Source organism: Puma concolor, chromosome B2 (genome assembly GCF_028749965.1).
Source record: "Puma concolor isolate L17-30 chromosome B2, mPumCon1.1.hap2, whole genome shotgun sequence".
In the NCBI taxonomy this organism is placed as follows: domain Eukaryota; kingdom Metazoa; phylum Chordata; class Mammalia; order Carnivora; family Felidae; genus Puma; species Puma concolor.
Window position 1 is genome coordinate 11,855,286 of NC_141671.1, and position 18,076 is coordinate 11,873,361.

Genomic DNA, 18,076 nt, shown 5'->3' on the forward strand with positions numbered 1-18,076 from the left:
CCCTCTCTCTGCCCCTCCCCTGCTGATACTCTCTCTCTCTCTGTGTCAAAAATAAATAAAGATTAAAAAAATTTTTTAAAAAACCAGATATTGCCACTCCAGGGGTAAGGAAGAAAAGGAAAGAAAAGGTCAGAGAGCCATCGCAACTGAATATGAAAGAAAGATGATAGAGTTTGCTAAAATACATATTCCTTTGTTTAGATAATTCCTTTATTTCTGAGAGAGAGAGAGAGAGAGAGAGAGAGAGAGAGAGAGAGAGAGAGAGAATGAACTGGGAGGGGTAGAGAGAGGGAGACAAAGGATCCGAAGCAGGCTCCACCCTGTCAGCACAGAGCCCAATGCAGGCTCGAGCTCACAAACTGAGATCATGACCCAAGCTGAAGTCAGACGCTTAACCGACCAAGCCACCCATGCACCCCAAAATACATATTCCTACTTCAACCCCACAGATTGTGTAGGCCTTGGGTGGAGCCTGAAAATCCATGTTTTTAATGTTTCCAATCTGATGCTGATGCCAGAATTGGTGGGCTACTGTGGAAGGCAAAGTGTCTGAACAAATCAGGATCTAATTTGTTAGCCTGGCTTTGAAAAAGAAAAGTCCTGGGATGTTAGGATACTTTCCTTTGTTTTCTCCTTATCCTCCTAATCTCTTGTATTCATTGCCTCAGGGGAAGCATAAGCCAGGGTGTAAAGGAAATAACCTTCCAGGATCTTCCAAAAACCTAAAATCCTTAAGGGGATTAGATACACTGGAGAAATGTTGGAGAGCTGAAGGATAGGGGTGTTGAGAAGGGTGGAGCCATCCCTTGAGAAAGACTGGGGGGGGGGGGGGCGGGAGGAAAAGACGGGTGCCTGGGAGGCTCAGTCTTCAAGCATCTGACTTCGGCTCAGGTCATGATCTCACTAGCAGGTGAGTTCGAGCCCCGCTTTGGGTGAGCCCTGCTTCTCTCTCTCTCTCTCTCTCTCTCTCTCTCTCTGTCTCTCTCTCTCTGTCTCTCTCTCTCTCTGTCCCTCACTCACTGCCACCCTCTCTCTCTTAAAAAAAAAAAAGGATTGAGAAATATATTCTAGAGGCAGAGAGAATATTGGGGGGTGGCAAGAGGAGACAAGAGGGCAACTTTGTATCCTCTAGAGGTACTGTGTTCCCTTCCCTGGGGGAAGGGCTCTGGGGAGACAGTAAAGCCTGAGCTAGTCTGGAAAATTCCATGGCAAAGCATACCATGCTTCACTCCCCAAAGGCAGAACCCCAGCAGTGCAGTAAGGACCCAGAAAGAGATACCTACACTGGGCATCGAGGCAGCGGGGACCTTCGAGGGTTTCAGGAAGCATTTGGAGCCTTGGTATGACTCCAGGATGACACATGTGCCTGAGGGGAGCAGGGAAGAAGAACAAACACGTGAATTGGAGGGACCAGAAGGCCAGAAAGAAGGGTGCCTTGGCAAAAGTCTGCATGGACAGACAACATCAAGAAACAGCCAGCCCCCCACGGTAGTATGTGAGCCCTAGAAACAGTTCTGGAAAAGGGGGGGGGCACAGTTAAGACCTGACATGACTTTGCTTCCGCTCTGCCTAAAATAATGGGGTTTTGAAACAGATTCTGTTGAATTCAGTACGCATTTACATTTCTTGCATCCCTGAGCTGTGGACACAAGATTCATGTCGGCTGCACTAGGCTCTAACCAAGTGAATTATGGTGGCATCCCATGATTAACCACGTGACAGCTTGGAGTAGGTGTGTGTTCTGGAGGGCGAGGGTACGATGTGCTTACAGGTGAGTTTCTCATGATTCCAGTCCATAGCCAGGATAAATTAATTCCAAGCGGAAGATCATGTATAGAGTCGTAAGTCACACTCTCTGATTCTAATTCAAGACATCTTGAAATAGAACAAAGAAGTAGGGTGGCCAGATTTAGAAATTAAGTTGTCCCATGCAATATTTGCAGTTTTGGGGACATACTTATATTTTAAAATTATGCATTCTTTATCTGAGATTCAAATTTAACTGGGTGTCTTATATGTTGTCTGGCAACCCTGCAAAGAAGGGAACTCACTTCTAGGCGTCTGCGGTCCAATGAGACATCTGCCAAAGTACCCCTATCTGACTCCCAGTCTCTCGCAGAAATCCTGCCAAGGCCCTGCTGAGAAGCAGCTGGGCCCCCCTGTGTGAGAAGAGGCAGGATGTCAGTGGGTTCAGCAGCTTCTCTAAACATCTCCTGCTCCACTCCTTCCGTTTGCCCTGCCTGTGGGTAGTTCTAGATATGTCTGGGTCTAATGAAGAAGGTACAGGTCTGGAAATCCGTTAGACCTGTGTTCAGAGCTCACCCCTGGTGTACGATTTTGAGTGGAGTACTTAACCCTTCTCTTTTGGCCTCCTCCCTGGAAGACTTGTATGGATGAAGGATAACGCACAGAAAGCACCCAGGGAGGTGTGTGGCATGCAGTGGGCACTGCATAGTGCTCTCATTTAATGCACTTAGTTACTAAATATGAGTGCAGGAGACTTTAAAGCATACTCCTTGGTCTCTTCCTTGCTTCTGAAAGATGCCACTCCATGTCTGTGTGAATTAACAAAATGGCTGCAGTTATTTGGGGACACTACTTGTCCTGTTGCAAACTTTGGCTGATGTATCTCTGTCTAGGGTACACATTTTACAGTACCTTCTTATTTTTTTTTTTAAAGATTTTATTTTTAAGTAAGCCCTATACCCAATGTGGGGCTTAAACTTCCAACCCCGAGATCAAGAGTCACATGCTCTACCAACTAAGCCAGCCAGGTGCCCCTACTATACCTTCTTTTAAAGTATTTTTTTTTTAATTTTTGAAAGCTTATTTATTTATTAGTTTGAGAGAGAGAGAGAGAGAGAGAGAGAGAGTGCAAGGGTGGGGAGAGAGAGAGAGAGAGAGAGTGCAAGGGTGGGGGGAGAGAGAGAGAGAGAGAGAGAGAGAGAGAGAGAGAGAGAATCCCAAGCAGGCTCCATGCTGTCAGCACAGAGCCCGATGTGAGACTTGAACTCACGAATTGCAAGATCATGACCTGAGCTGAAGTTGGACGCCTAACCAACTGAGCCACCCAGGCGCCCCTACTATACCTTCTTTTAAGCTTTCTAGAATTTATTTACATCTAAAGGAAGGAATGGCACCCTCAAATTGTACTCACATTCCCTGTTTGCATGTCCTGATCACAATTCCATTGAGCCCGGGATTGTGGGAACAATGCTGGTTTATGTGACGTTTTCACCTGCCTGACAAGTTGTTTGAAATTGAGAACACCCACTTAAAGCTATTTATGTCATACATATTTCCCAAAGGAAAATTTCTGCATAAGTATATATTCAAAATGCTTAAAAATAAAGTAATAGTACAGCCATTTCTACTTGTCCCTAAAAGGGTAGGACATATGTCATCATCATGTTTCTATCTGCAGAATATATGGCCCAGGATAAAATAAATATTTGTGGAATAGTATCCCAAAGTTTTAAGTACAGATCTTTCTTCGTCCCTTTAGTTCACACTTCCTATTTGGGTAGAATCCCTCAGGGGAAGCACCGTTTTCATCTGATTGTGGAAAAGTGATTTTCTTCTGTTTATCTCTGACACTACAACTAGTAGATGGTCTGCGATAAATTGTATTGAAAAGGAAAAGAGGGAGATTAAAGGTGTTTTAACCCAAAAGCGTTATTTTAACAAACTTAAAGTATTTTTGAAACACACAGGAAAAAAAAATTCCATAACATAAAAGTTGTTGAGGGAACTACAAATGGCAAAACCTTCTATGAATATGCATTCATCCAAGTAATAAACACGTATCCAATTTGTGCCTGGTCCTCTGGATGTAAAATGTCAGGGAACTGTGAGGTGGCAATAAGGAGGGTCTTTTCTCTCGAATGTATTATTCATCCGTCCTTCATTATTTAGGGCGTTAGTAAGTGATACTCTGTGCTGCTGTTGCACCATTCCTGGGAGGTATCGGTCATCTTTCCCCCATTTATTTTATAGCTTTTGAAGGTGGGTCAACAAGGAGCCAGTCTGGACTCAGAGGACTGACCAATGGAGAGAGAATGCGCCAAAGGTGAGTTCAGATCAGCTGTGGACCTGGCAGAAGTTTCCAAAATGGCTACTTGTGACTGTTGGTGGGAATTTAACACGTGCCCTTCCCTTTGTCATCTCAGCCCTCCCTTTCCTCTCCTACAGCGTTCTGTAAACGTGTCCCCTTTTTCTGTACTGCTCACACGGGTAGGAAGTTTTCGGTGACCATTGCTGGAAAATCTAAGCAAATGATCTGACCTGTCTTGTTTAGATCTGACATATGAACCAGCCACTGGATCCCTCTTTTCCTTAGCTTGCAATTAAGACAGAGAGCTTCTAAGAGCTGTTGCCTTTCTTTTTGCCATCTCAGTTTTTAATGCTTTTCAAAGGATCCGGTTCTAAAGTTATTGATGGCACAAACGAAGGGGAACAGGCAACTCCCTTTTGCTTGTAAACCCAAACTGAACCTTAAGGAAGACGGATGCTGGTACCTGAGGAAGCCTGGCTGCAAAGGGAGGGCCCAGAGGATGTGGAAGGAGTTAAGGGAGAGGCATATTCCCGGTGAAAACAAGAAAAATGGCTTTTCCTTCCCAATTGTCAAGTCCTAGTGCTTTTATTATAGATTTGTCTCCTTACCACCCAGCGGGAGAGCGCTCCCTGATTGCAGTCGCTGAAATTCTGCACGGGACCCTCTAGCATGAGACAGACGAGGGATTACACTCCGATATTAGCAAGCATGAGGCTAAAATCATCGATCTCAGCACTTCAGCTGCAAGGGATGGGCCTAAAAGCAGGTGTTTCTTGTAGGAAGTGCTTATGAGTCATTGCTGACTCACAGCGGGGGCAAGATTTTATGACCAAGCAAGTGAAAAAGAGTTGGTTTAACTGTTACTAATTTAAAGCATCTAAGTTACGGCTTGGATTTAATTGTGGCTGGTAGAAGCTGTTTGTTGCTTGGTTCGCGCCTCTGGGGAGCCCGATGGTCTGCTTTGATGTTTTAATTCTATGCATGGTGTATATGCTAGAGCCTAAACCCTCATGTGAGAGGTGGTTTTCCCTCACTGGGGGTGGTGTGTTTGAGTAGGCTTTGCTCAGTGTCTGCAGGGTTGCCTTAGTTTGTTTGGCAATACTGCCTATTTAATATTGAATGTAGAGTAGTGTAACTTCGGTCCTATTTGCTTTGGAGAATATTTGAAAAGTTCTTTTTGGTTTCGAAGAACCGTATTTTTGGTAGCCCACGATAGTCTATTGTCTATATGATGGATCCAAACAAGGTGAGATATACTGAGGTCATCGGCCACAGGTTATAAGTGCCGGGTTAAAGTCATCTTGTTAACTAATCATTACGTCTGTTAAATCAACCTGGGATAATGGAGAATAAGGATGCATTAAATCCAGAATTTCATTTCAGGTAAGTAGTCTACCTTCCTTTGGAAAAAGATCCTGATGAAAAGAAAAAGGAAAAGGAAAAAAATGCTTAATTTCATTTCTGCTCTCTTTGGAGTAAAATGAAATGCACATAAGAGGAAAACATCCACATGTTCTACAAGCTGCTGGTTCGTCAACTAGTTGTTGGTTGTTGTAGATTTTAGTGAAAAATGGGAATTCCTAAGCCTGCTGTTTACAGAAACTTTGGATAACTGATTACTTCCATGCCTTGATCCATAAATATTCATATGAGCAAATGTATTTATATTTGGCCTTGAGGAAGGAAGGTGTATGTGAGCCTTTGAAAAATGACTTAAAAAATAAAATAAAAATGACTTTTTTCTTGTAGTTCACAACTTTTAGGCCTTCCTTATTGTAGGAGTAAAGACCTCTGTGTGTTGTGGAAAGAAAACTTTTGATGACCAACTTCAGAAAATCTTTAGACTGAAGGATCCATTTTTTTTTTCCATTCGTAAATTTTGGAGAAAATACTGCATCTGAATACTGTGTTGACTTCATAGCACCTGTTTAAGAGATCTAGCTATTAGAAGTAGGTAATCAACTTAATTGTTTTTGTGATTTGTCAAGTAGAGAGCTGTTATTTCTGTTGTTAAGGTGAAATCTATAGATTTTACTCCAAGTTGTCTGACCTCTTTGCATGCATTTTGGATTTGGATGCTAACCTGGTACTGAGAGCAAAAGAGAATATTTGCTCTTAGAGTCCATTCCTGCTTGCTTTTCTATTTCAGCAATGATTTTGTGAGTGTTTTGGAAAGCAAAAAGTGATAGCAATTCTAAGGAAGTAATCTGATATTTCTTTTCTCTGCTTATAGGCCCTGGTATTTTATGAGATGGTTTATTCTACATCCATGTTTTTTGTTTGTCATGAGTTCACTCTGAAAAGAAAATTTGTACAGATAAGGATATTTGGGAATTAGCAAAGTGTTGTTTCTTTATTTTTTAAAGTTTCTTTATTTATTTTGAGAGAGAGACAGAGTGTGAATGGGGAGGGGCAGAGAGAGAGAACCCTAAACAGGGTCTATGTCCTCAGTGCAGAGCCCGACATGGGGCTCGAACCCGTGAACCGTGAGATCGTGACCTAACCAGAAACCAAGAGTCAGATGCTTAACTGACAGAGGCACCCAGGAGTCCCAAAGTGTCCTTTAAATATCTATGCGCAAGTATATTTCATAACTAATGTTTAGTTTCAGACTCTTAACATACCAGATGTGCTTTATAAGTTCTGGTGGCATGGTTAATTTTTTTAAACGGTGCTTTTCAAATGTCATGGGCATACGAGTCACCTGGTTATCTTGTTAAAATGCAGATTCTGATTGAGTAGGCCTGGGATGGCAGAGACCCTTTACAAGCTCCAGGGAATGGTGGTGCTGCTTTGTCCTTGAGTAGCAAGAGGCTAAAAGACACATTTTAACTGGTAGGTTGTGCCCTTCCTATGGTGGTGATGTGGACATTTGGGTTGTCAACATGTTAATTCATAGAATGCTCTTGAAAAGAAACATCTTAATGAGTTAGGGTCTGATAAACTCAAGCATTCTCTGCCAATGCTTTTTAAAAATGAAAAGCCTTGGTACTTAGTGCAAGCAAATTGAGTTTTGCAAATATTAGAGTTTTACATAGCTTGCAACCTTAGTGATGAGTTCAGTTTTTTTGATGTAACTGATTAATTATATTTTTAAAAATGAAACGAAGCCCGTAGATTTCTTATAGAGGATGAATTTACTAGCATGTGTTTAGAATTTAGAATATAGAATTTTGGGGGGTGAATTATTAGGGCTAAGTTCTAGTGGTTAATACACCATAATGCAGTAAGCTGTAAGACAACTCAGTAAAATGGTGAAGTCTGATACACCATGTGAACAGAGGTGGTTTTACTGTTTTGTACAGTGACATATATTAGAAATCACCATAGTAGGCTCTCAATAAATATTTTTTTAATATTTAGATTATGTTTATAAATTGTTTATAACTATCCACTTCTTGTTTTAGAGTTGATCTCCATTGTTCATGTTCATTCTAGTTTATATTTGAAAATTAGACAGAAATGTGTAATCCTAGTTGATTCATTAACTGTCTTAACTGTTAGGATGGAATGGGTCTTCCTGAATTTGGTTTTTATTGCATCCAATAAAACTGAATTTCTATTTATAATTGGTAAGTTTAAAATATGCCTTAAACTATAATGGAATGTATGTAAACATATCTATGTCAAAGGCTAGTATACATTGACATAAATAGGAAGAGGAAAAATCTTACATGACACGTTAGAATTAAGTGATATAGGTAGTTAATCAAAACGTGATTATATTAGTTAATTCATTTAGTTTTAAGTATTACTTTATTCCCCAAAGACCGAGGACACAGTAAGTTAATGAGAGCATGATGTTGTACATCTTTAAATATCTTCTCAATGCTATGGCCCCTCTTCCTTAAAATACCTAAAATACCTAAATACCTAAAAAACCCCAATAACTTCCTAGAATCTCAACCCCATTTTGGATTTCTCTAGTTGAGACTGAAGTGTAAAATGAATCAAAAACAAAAAAACTAGTTTCACCTTATTTTTCTATGTAATTCTTGGTAATTATCACATGAAAATGTGTGTAGAAGATCATAGAGATCTATCTAAAACTGCTCTCAATAAAATAATAATTTCAATAGACATCACAGCAGATACTTCATTTTATTTTAAGATAAAATAAATGCGTAATTTCTAACTTATTTTTTAAAAGTTTATTTAGTTTTGAGACAGAGAGAGACAGAGCATGTGTGGGGGAGGGGCAGAGAGAGAGCGAGACACAGAATCCTTAGCGGACTCCAGGCTCTGAGCTGTCAGCACAGAGCCAACGTGGGACTCAAACCCACGAACCGTGAGATCATGATCTGAGCCAGGGTCAGAGCTTAACTGACTGAGCCGCCCAGGTGCCCCTGTAATTTCTAAATTCTTATACTTGTCATCTCTGAATACTCCTTTGGACAGAATTGACTACCTTTTGAAGAATATATAAAGGCTGTTTTTCAATCTAGGTTGGGTTTAGACTATTGCATTTCATGTGAAATTAGTGGAAGCATCAGCAGCCTCTTCATGTGGTAATTTATAATTGGCAGTTACTATATTGTATGGGGGGGATAAAGAAGTTTCTTGGGGGCCGGGGGTGCTAGCAGTAACAGGCTTTTCATAAATTGAGATCTCTCCCAATATAACCAACCATTCTGGCTGAAAAAACTGGGTCCAGGTTTAAGAAAAGTGAACTTGGGCTAATCTTTGTTGAAAACTTGGTTATTGGGAAGAAATTCTTGTCCTGTTGTCTTCTGTGAGGTTCTGCCACTTGATCTTGGATACGAATTGCCGTTAGTTTTTTTCTCCTTATCCTTCACACTATTCTTTTGTTTCCATGATATACGTTGAATTCTGTTGGTCTTGCTAACGTGGCTCCTCTCTGAATTTGGAGGCCTGATTTATGATCTCCCTTTCACTCAGGTGGCCCTGCTGATGTACTCTTCATTGCCATCCTACTGCATAACCACACGTCCCCATGCCACAATGGAGGTCCTTGCATTTTCAGGTGATCCTAAGCCACATATAGGAGTCTAGTCTTTCCAATGCTATCATAGCATAAAGTTGGCAAATATCCATTCTCACTATGCAGTAAGGCAGAACCAGTGTCTAAACATTTAAGTCAGTGTGGAGGCCATCAGAGAGGTTTCTAAAGTATGCCATTTTCCATTAAGGTAGAAAATCATTTTTTCAAAGAAAAAATATTTTAAGTGGTAGATAAGTTTCTAAATTGGCTACAAAAATGACAGAGTGAGGGTAAGAGCATGTGCTTTGGAGTTAGGAGGAGGAGAAATCATTCAAATACTGACTCTGTTATTCTGAAATAATTTTTAAAATTATTTTTTATCCCCTCAATGCCCAGTTTCCTTATTTGTAACATGAGGATAATAGTTCCTCTAAGGATTGTTAGGATTACATGAGAATCTCTCCATAACATCATCATAGGGATTTGTTCATGATACTCTTGAATGCTTTATCAGGAATAAATAAATGAATTTGAGAAGTAATTAATTTGTTATGCACTATAGAAAACAAATACATGCAAGCTAGGTAAGATTATAGAAAGCAGTTTAGCTGTATTAATCAGTGTATTATTTATTACAATAAAATAGGAACAGTTGACATTGGTATGATTAGCTGTAGTACGTACAGAGTGAGTGCTACGTGTTAACACTGGTCCATGTGTTCAGGATCTGGAAATGAGAAAAAAAAAATCCTTCATGGAGTTTAAAACCCGGGTGGGGAGGAGTGAGTTTCTCTTAAAATGCCCTCAATGAGACAACTCAAAACTTAAGATCACTTCTCAGAGCCACTGCAATTTTGTCGAGGTCTAAAGACTGACGGGAATAGAAGTTAATAAGAAGGAAAAGGATGAATACAGAAGGTAGCTAGTTCATAACACACAATTTATTAAGTGATACTTTCCAATTCTGTGAACTCCAGAACCTTATTGGGTTTATAGGGATTCAATTCATCATCTATAGAGATTGATAATTGTAAGTGCTAAATAACAATTATTTCCTTCCTCAAAAGCCTATTAACTCCTAATATGGCTGGAATGATTTCAGGAATGCCTATTACCAGTCCATGTCATTTGATACTTTTTTCCAATTTATTTTTGACACTTTTTTCCAATTTATATATAGTCTCTGTTAGAGAAACGTTCAAGAATTATTCGTATGTTTGAATGCAGGCAGATTCTTTAAATTTTATAATCAGAATAACTTTATTATAATCCATTCTCTTACTAGTAATTCCTAACTGAAGAATGAGTCCTGTACCAAAAATGCTTGAGGAACTCTAGGTTTGGGGATTGTCGCTCCAAACTGAATTTCAGCACAATGTTATTTTCAAATCCCAAACCTATGCACAAGAAGTTACTTCAACCTACAGTGAGGCTGATACTATTTCAGGGTAAAATTAGGCTGTAGGAAGTTTTGAATGCGAATTTCTCTTGCCTTTTATTTTTTCTTTGCTGTCAAGTCTGGTAACGTTTCCAATAACTCAGTAACATGAATGTGGGAATAATGTATTATTTTTCCCTTAAACACTGTTTTACTTCAAAGAAATAACTGTAAAATGGGGTAAATAGTGGAGATAAGGCTAAAGGGGGATGTGAATTTTTCCGTACTTCCTCAAATCTTACCAATTTTCAATTCTGAAGTTTCATCTTAGGTTGGCCCAGCTCTTTTGCATATCCTTTCCAAAGCTTGAATATGAAGTCTGTCCCATGCAGACATCAAATAACGGGCCTCTAAGAAAGGGATGATTTTTGAGCCCCAGCCCGTTCACTCTCCTGTGCTGGAAATTCTGAGTCTGGTAGAGTGAAAAGGGAAAATGAGACATGACTACAGTTCAATCTTCTATATTCACAGCCCAGTGAAATATTCAGGTACAGACCTTCCCTGGCTGAGCTTATTAGGAACTACTTGACTCTGCTTGTCAAATACCTAGTTAATAACTGTGAAAGAGAGACAATTGTATTTAAGAAGGATGAGGTGCTTCAGGGGAAGGAGCACGTCTACCTGACGAGTCTAGTGGGGAGTTAGTGGTAGAGCCTGGCACGGAGGTAGGACAACCAGGAAACAGAAGAGGAAGTAGATTCATTTTGTTTGTCATATTTGGCAACTTTTTATAGTCTTGGTGATTATGGTCAGAGGTGCCACTGAAAGCCATTTGCTCTATAAACCTATGCCTGATACAGCCTGTTTCCTTAGGTGCTGAAAGGTACTACAAAATCCAAGGTACTGTAAGTTTGGTTTCACAATCTGACTTACATGATTTATAAGAGTGATTTGAATTGTGCAGTTTGGTGGTGGAGATGGTATGAACATCTTAGAGTTAATTTGTATTTAATAGCTGGATATTACATGCTTTCTAAGTAGTTATTATGAGCTATATATATTAATCCTTTCATTAGAACCACCAACCTGTTGAGGTAAATATTCATTCTATTTGCAGATGAGGAAACTGAAGCTTAGAAAGAGGATCAGTAACTTCCCCAAGGCTACACAGCTAGTAAGTGATAGATTTGAAATTAAGTCTGTTTGACTCTGAAACTTACAACCTTTAAGATCAATTGTCTCAAATGGAGCACTAAACCTGTTTTTTTTACAGCAGATTTTTTCCCTCATTTGTTTACTTGTCTCAACTCAGAAAGTTGGGTTATAGTTGTGGCTTTGGGTTCCCTGGGGCTGAGTGTCCTTGAGCAGGCCACCTGAATTCTCTGAACCCCTGTCTGGTGGGTTGAATGTGGGGGCTGGACCACATGACCAAGAAGCCTTTTCTTTTCTTTCAATTTTTAAAATGTTTATTTATTTATTTTTAATGTTTTATTTATTTTTGAGACAGAGAGAGAGAGACAGAGCATGAGCAAGGGAGGGGCAGAGAGAGAGGGAGACACAGAATCGGAAGCAGGCTCCAGGCTCTGAGCTGTCAGCACAGAGCCCCACGCGGGGCTCGAACTCACGAACTATGAGATCATGACCTGAGCCAAAGTCGGATGCTCAACTGGCTGAGCCACCCAGGCGCCCCTAAAATGTTTATTTTGAGAGAGAGAGCACAAGCCGCGGAGGGGCAGAGGAGACATAGAATCTGAAGCAGGCTCCAGGCTCTGAGCTGTCAGTATAGAGCCTGATGTGGGGATGGGGGCTGGAACTCAAGAACTGCGAGATCATGACCTCAGCCAAAGTGTGAGGCCCAACAGACTAAGCCACCCAGGCACGCCCCAGCAAGCCCTTCTGACCATCAATTCCTACAATCTCTATTCTTTGTGGGATCAGTCTTTGATCCTAGCTCACCTACTCACTTTCCTAAATAGAATGCCTTCTATTTGGAGCAATATATGTATACTTTTATTACCGGTAACCTACCACTTACATCTAATGTGAGCTGCCTGCCTGTGGGTAATAATTGTAACCATTTATTGCAGTTCTTGCCTACCAGGACAGATACTACGTCCTCTCCATGAACCATCACTATGGTTCCCATTTTACGGAAGACGAAGCCAAGGCTCAGAAAGTTTTGACTTCTGTAAGGTCAAGCTAGAGAGCGGTGGGGCCAGAATTCTAGTCCTTGTGTTTGACAGCAAAGCCCTTACATGTTAATGGGACATTAATGAAACCGCATACATTTTTAAATTCTGCTTTAGGCTTAAAGATCACCAACATTGCTTTTTCAACCATTAAAAAAAAATTTTTTTATATTAGCTCCCGTCTTCGATTTTACTATCTGTTGACTTTCTGCCCGCTTTACCAACCAAAGGGGAAGTTGAATGAAAAGAGGTTATTGTTTCTATGCTAAATGCCTCTGTCCAAGTCTAAGTTTACAGCTAAAAGCAATAAAAAGGACGGAGCCCGCGGCTTTGTGCCTCTGCGGTGATCCGAGGATCTCCTTCCGCGTCCTCCTTTCGTTCTTCCGCTGAACTACGCTTCCCAGCGTGCCGCGCGGCCGAGAGCGCGGGCTCGGCCGGCCCTCCCTTCCTCTTCGCCTATCACTCGGTCGCAGTGTAATGATGCAAACGCGTCGGGCGCTGACGAGTGACGGCGTTCTGGCTCGCGACCGCGGCGGCGGCCTTAGCAGCGGCAATAGGCGCAATAGGAGCGGCGACTGCAGGGACGACGACGACGGCGGCGGGGCGGGCGCTGTGCGCAAAGGGGAGGGGTAGGCGGGCGGCGCCGGCGGCTTCAACTGCGGCAGCTACGGCTAGGGCGACGAAAGAATCCCCATCAGCCGGCGGTCGAGTTAGGCCTAAACAGCGCCTGGAGCTGATCGCGTTGTCCTCTGCGGGGGATCTCCATAGAGACCGTGACATATACAGAGGCGGGGGTCCGCAGGAGGCTGCCGGACCGGAGCCAGCTCCTCGGCCTCAGTCGCCGCCACCGCCTTCCCTGCTGCCAGCGCGCATTTTCTCTCCGCTCCTGCTCGAAACCTCGCGGCTCCTGGTGTGCCTGTGCCCTACTGTGTGGGCAGCGAAGGCGGACTTTTGGGCTGGGGCCGGGCGGGGGGGGCTCTAAGGCCTCCACCTCTGCCTCTCCCGCCCCCTTACCCGCCCCGACGCGGGAAGCGGCGGAGGCTCCGCCATGGCCTCGGGAGCCGGAGGAATAGGAGGGGGCGGTGGCGGCAAGATCCGGACGCGGCGTTGCCACCAGGGGCCAATTAAGCCTTACCAGCAGGGGCGACAACAGCACCAGGTATGGAACCCCGACGCGGTGGCATCTCAGCGGGTTCGGAACTCAGCGGGAGGGAACAGGCGGCGTGGGGCCCTGGTGCCCCACGTGGAGCGGACGCTAGGGCCCGAGGAAAGGCCCGAGCCAGGCGGCGGGATCTCAGGCCGCCGGAGTGGCGACGGGAAGTGGGCTGAGACAGGCCCATCTTTGCGGCACACACGTGTGGTTCGGGCCGCCTCTCCCCGATCTTCTGGGCCAGGGGCTTCCCCAGACAGGCGCAGGGCGGGAACAGAAATTCTAGGCCCACGTTGCGCGCATTTCTTTCGGTTTTGGCGGGGATTGGGGGGTTTGAGGGTATTACTCACGTCCTCTCCAGGGAGAAAGGAAGAGATGTGGCTGGAGGCCCATACGCTTGCTGTTTTCTAGTCTCCCGCGTTTCAGTTTGTGTGGGGAGGGGGCTGTCCCAGGCAGTCCGCTTCCGAGGCACCCGGGGGTGGGGACGGGGCGCTGTTACACAGAAAGTGGAATAACTTTGTTTCATGCTATTAATTCCGCGTTTCCCCTGCCGGTGTCCTTCGATCTGAGAGCATCCACTTAGATTTTTCCCCCCCTCTCGCATAACCGGATAATAGTTACCTAGGTCCTGGGGCATTTTGAAAGTCCCTCTTCACCCTTACGTCTTTTCTCCGCTGCGAGACTCTTCCCTCTCCTCTTCTATCCACTCCCTCCCCCCCCCCCATTTTATTTTGGAGGCTAGAACTGGCTGTTACGCACAGTTGACCGGGACTCCAGTTCTGATCTCATGCACGAAATATTTTAATATTACGGGGCGTATTCTAGAAGTTTAAGGTACTTTTGACACCCAGGAATGTTAGTGGTCTTCTCATTAACCACCTTGTGCACTCATGGGTGTTTGAAGTATGAAAAGGAGTTTATCCTAATTGTAAACGATACATTTGATTTTGAGAAAATATTATTTTAAAAAACTTATTTGTTTATTATGGGAATTGAATAGGAAAATGTTAAATTATTTTAATAAAAGTCATGTATAAAATTTGACAGTGAGGCTAAGGTGCAGGTGTGTGTCTTAAGGCTGTTAAACAAAAGTATGGGGAAAGGGTCTGGTAACTTGTTGCATCCTATTAAAGGTAGAATTCCTAGATTGCTTTATTTTGGATGATGGTGGTATTGAATATTTTAACATGTTTGGTGATGATGTTAAATTGTATCATTAAAACACAAATTTTTAAAAGTAAAATTGGGGGGAAATTTTTTAATAGTAAAAATTGTGGTTTATAATTTTAAGTAGCTAATGGCTAGAAGTCGTGACATTACTTTTACCTCCCAGTAGGTTTCCCCCAGATGTATACAGAAAGGGCCGGTTTTTAAATTTCTTTGTGAGGAACAGGGGTGGGGTATTGCAGGCAAATTTAAGATTAGAATTCAGGTCACACGCCTGGCCATTTAACCTAATCCTTTTGTAGAATGGAAGTTAGACACACATGCTTTCTGTTTCTCTTGAAGAATAAATGTCTTTGAGTTCTCAGATCTTCTTACAAGAAAGTTACTATATAAAAAATAAGATGTTTTAAGTACATGTATTGGATGATCTGGACAGAGTTTAAAAAGGAGTTAATATATTCCAGGTGGCAAATGTTACAATCACAGCTTATTTTTAAATGTACTTAAGATAAACTAATTTGGGGGACCTGATGCCTTAACAACATAATACTTATGATCCAGATTGCCTTAGATCGGATGTGATTTTAGGCTGTGTAGTTTTAAGACCTTGGTAATTTATCTTTTCCCCTTATGTAAAATACTTCCAGCTTCTTGCCCTAGCCATTTGAAAACATTTTTTTAATGTTTCTTTATTTTTGAGAGAGAGAGAGAGAGCGCACAAGCGCACACTGGAGTGTCAATGGGGGAGGGGCAGAGAGAGGAGGAGACACAGAAGCAGGCTTCAGGCCCTGAGCTGTCAGCACAGAGCCCTATGTGGGGCTTGAACTCGCAAACTGGGAGATCATGACCAAAGTTGAAGTCGGGCGCTTAACCGACTGAGCCACACAGGCACCCCTTGCCCTAGCCATTTAATTGAAAAAGAAAATACATTTTAGCTTTTGAATTGGGATTAAAGATGTTTGGGGGTTTCTTGATCAACACGGCAGGTGTTACTTAATATTGGCAGAAAACACCAAAGAAAAGTATGCAGGAGTATACAAATGCTCAATTTTTAACAATCTAAAAATAAAAACTGTCCTTAGTCCTTACTGGAACTTTTGTGGACTTGTAGACTGCCTGCTAGCTGTCTGCTGTCTTACGTTGTCTGTCACCTCTATGTTTTGCAGCAGCTGCTGAGTCATCATGAATAGCAAGGAGCTTCATGACATGGCATGTTTTATACTAATGTTATTTGATTAAATGTCCACGGGTTTCTGGGCAAAAATGAAGTTTTGGGTTGTGTAGTAGAGGGTTGGAATAAGAACGGGAGGTCTGGCACTGTCGTGGATGTTTGCCATCGCCTGGCAGGCCAATTAGCTTGTGCGGTCAGGCAGTACCTGCAACTTTTGCGTGTGTTCATCTGACTTGTAATTTCCTGTTTTCACTTCTCAGCTCTGCTAAGATACATCTAAAGATTATATTTTTTTCCTTTTAACTTCTGATCTTTAAAATGCTATCTTGCTTGAAGTTTGGAGACAGAAATCCGTTTTCTGACTCAACTAACTGAAGGGCAGTTACTTAAAGAATTATAGAAGCAAAAATGAAGAACAGCCCTGAATAATATAAGTCGATCATTTTCACTTGCCTTCTGTCCTCCTTAACTCAGCCCAGATGCATTTAGGAAATGGTGTCATTTTTCTAGCTGGGAGTGAACAGATCACTGAAAGAAGATGTGGTTAGTTTTTGTCCCCGCTTCAGTCGCCTTTCCCACTTCTTGTGCAGATTGTCAGGCCCAGGAAGTCAGCTCTGGAGAGATCAAGCTTTTCTTAGTAGTAACCACAAAAAACCTGAGCCCATGGGCAAACCAGAACCTTGCCTCTGGAAGAATCTACTGCCACCTCCTGGTGAGAGGGCACTATTTATTTTTGCCCTTTTTTGAGGGGGATGTTTTGTCTTCTGGTCTGGAGCTGTGGGAATCTACTCATTTTATCTACCTGGATATAGCTTGTCTTCCAACAAGTTAGTTTTTGCATTTAGCTATTTTAGAAAAAGGAGGGAATCCCTTTAGTAGCTTAAATCAGGAGTCTGCAAACTTTTTTTTGTAAAGGGCCAAATAGTAAGTATTTTAGGCTTTATTACCGCAAGTTGTTTTGTTTATGCAGCCCTTTAAAAAATGTAAAAATCATTCTTAGCCTGGGGCTTGTATAAAAACAGGCTGAGAGCTGAATTTGGCCCACAGACCATGTTTTCGTATAACCCTGGTTTATACGATAGTTTAGGTTTTTTTGTTTGGTAGTTTCTATATGATACTTTCTCCCAAGTATGCCCCACTTCCAAGTATGTCCTACTTGGGATCGGATGGCTAACGAGTATTCTCAGTTTTGAAATGGAAGGATATTTAGACATCAAATACTTACTGCAGAATGTACTAAGTAGTTTTGACTTTAATTTTATCTTTACTGCTTTGTCTTAGATGTTAAATACTATCAGTGGAAACAACTGGAAATAGTTGATAGGGAAAAAATAATGGAATCAGAGTATCTGGGTTTGAATTCTGTTCTGCCAGGATTTGGACAAGTTATTTAAATTCTCTGCTTAATCTATGTTTCTGTAAAGTGAAAATTGTTGTGAGGGTTAAATGAGATTAGTAAAGCTCTTAGAGCAGGGCGTGGCATATATAGTAAGGACTCATTTGAAATTGTTGTGATTAAATACAGCCTTTTTTTAAAAAATATTTATTTATTTTTGAGAGAGAGTGAATAAGCAGGGGAGGGGCAGAGAGGGAGACAGAGAATCCTAAGCTGACGGTGCAGAGCCCAACGCGGGCTTGATCCCAGGAACAGCGAGATCATGACCTGAGCCGAAATCAAGAGTGGGGCGCTCAATCCCCTGAGCCACCCAGCTGCCCCTAAATACAGCCTTTTGATATAAATGTTTGTCTTTGAATTTTGCTGCCTCTCAGTAGGGTTTTTTTCCTTTATGTACCCAACCTCAAGCTTTAATAGGCTTTTATTGGATTTAGGGACTTTTTACTAGGTGATGAGGCCAAACTTAAACTTATTGAGTACTTATTTTCGAACATGTTGCCTTCAAGAAATGCCAGTCATTTAAGTGTATAGGAGAGTAAATCCAAATATTAACTTACTTAGTGCATAGTAGGTTTTTTGTTGGTGATGAGAGGCCCTTGTATGTGATATTTTATCAATTCACTTACCAG

The 18,076-nt window shown here is 42.0% G+C and overlaps 1 protein-coding gene and 1 long non-coding RNA gene across 7 annotated transcripts in view; one reads left to right on the forward strand and one right to left on the reverse strand.

Annotated features, from left to right (window-relative positions):
• Positions 1-3,994: 3,994 nt before the first annotated feature.
• Positions 3,995-18,076, forward strand: part of NUP153 (nucleoporin 153) — an 88,837-nt gene continuing 74,755 nt past the window's right edge. Inside the window, exons 1-3 of one of the 6 annotated variants that reach the window (XM_086706181.1) lie at positions 3,995-4,069; positions 6,782-6,889; positions 11,492-11,548. In XM_086706181.1, the coding sequence (XP_086562307.1) occupies positions 11,492-11,548 (57 nt within the window). In that variant the 5' untranslated portion in view covers positions 3,995-4,069; positions 6,782-6,889. Of the gene's footprint in view, positions 4,070-6,781; positions 6,890-11,476; positions 11,549-13,193; positions 13,723-18,076 lie in introns of those variants that run through there. The other 5 variants (XM_086706182.1, XM_086706186.1, XM_086706183.1 and 2 more) reach the window with 5 other exon arrangements.
• Positions 9,600-11,440, reverse strand: LOC147580729 (uncharacterized). Its single transcript, XR_015251041.1, has 2 exons — positions 10,677-11,440; positions 9,600-9,723 (listed from the first exon to the last, which is right to left on the reverse strand). It is a non-coding gene; the product is annotated as an uncharacterized LOC147580729 (long non-coding RNA).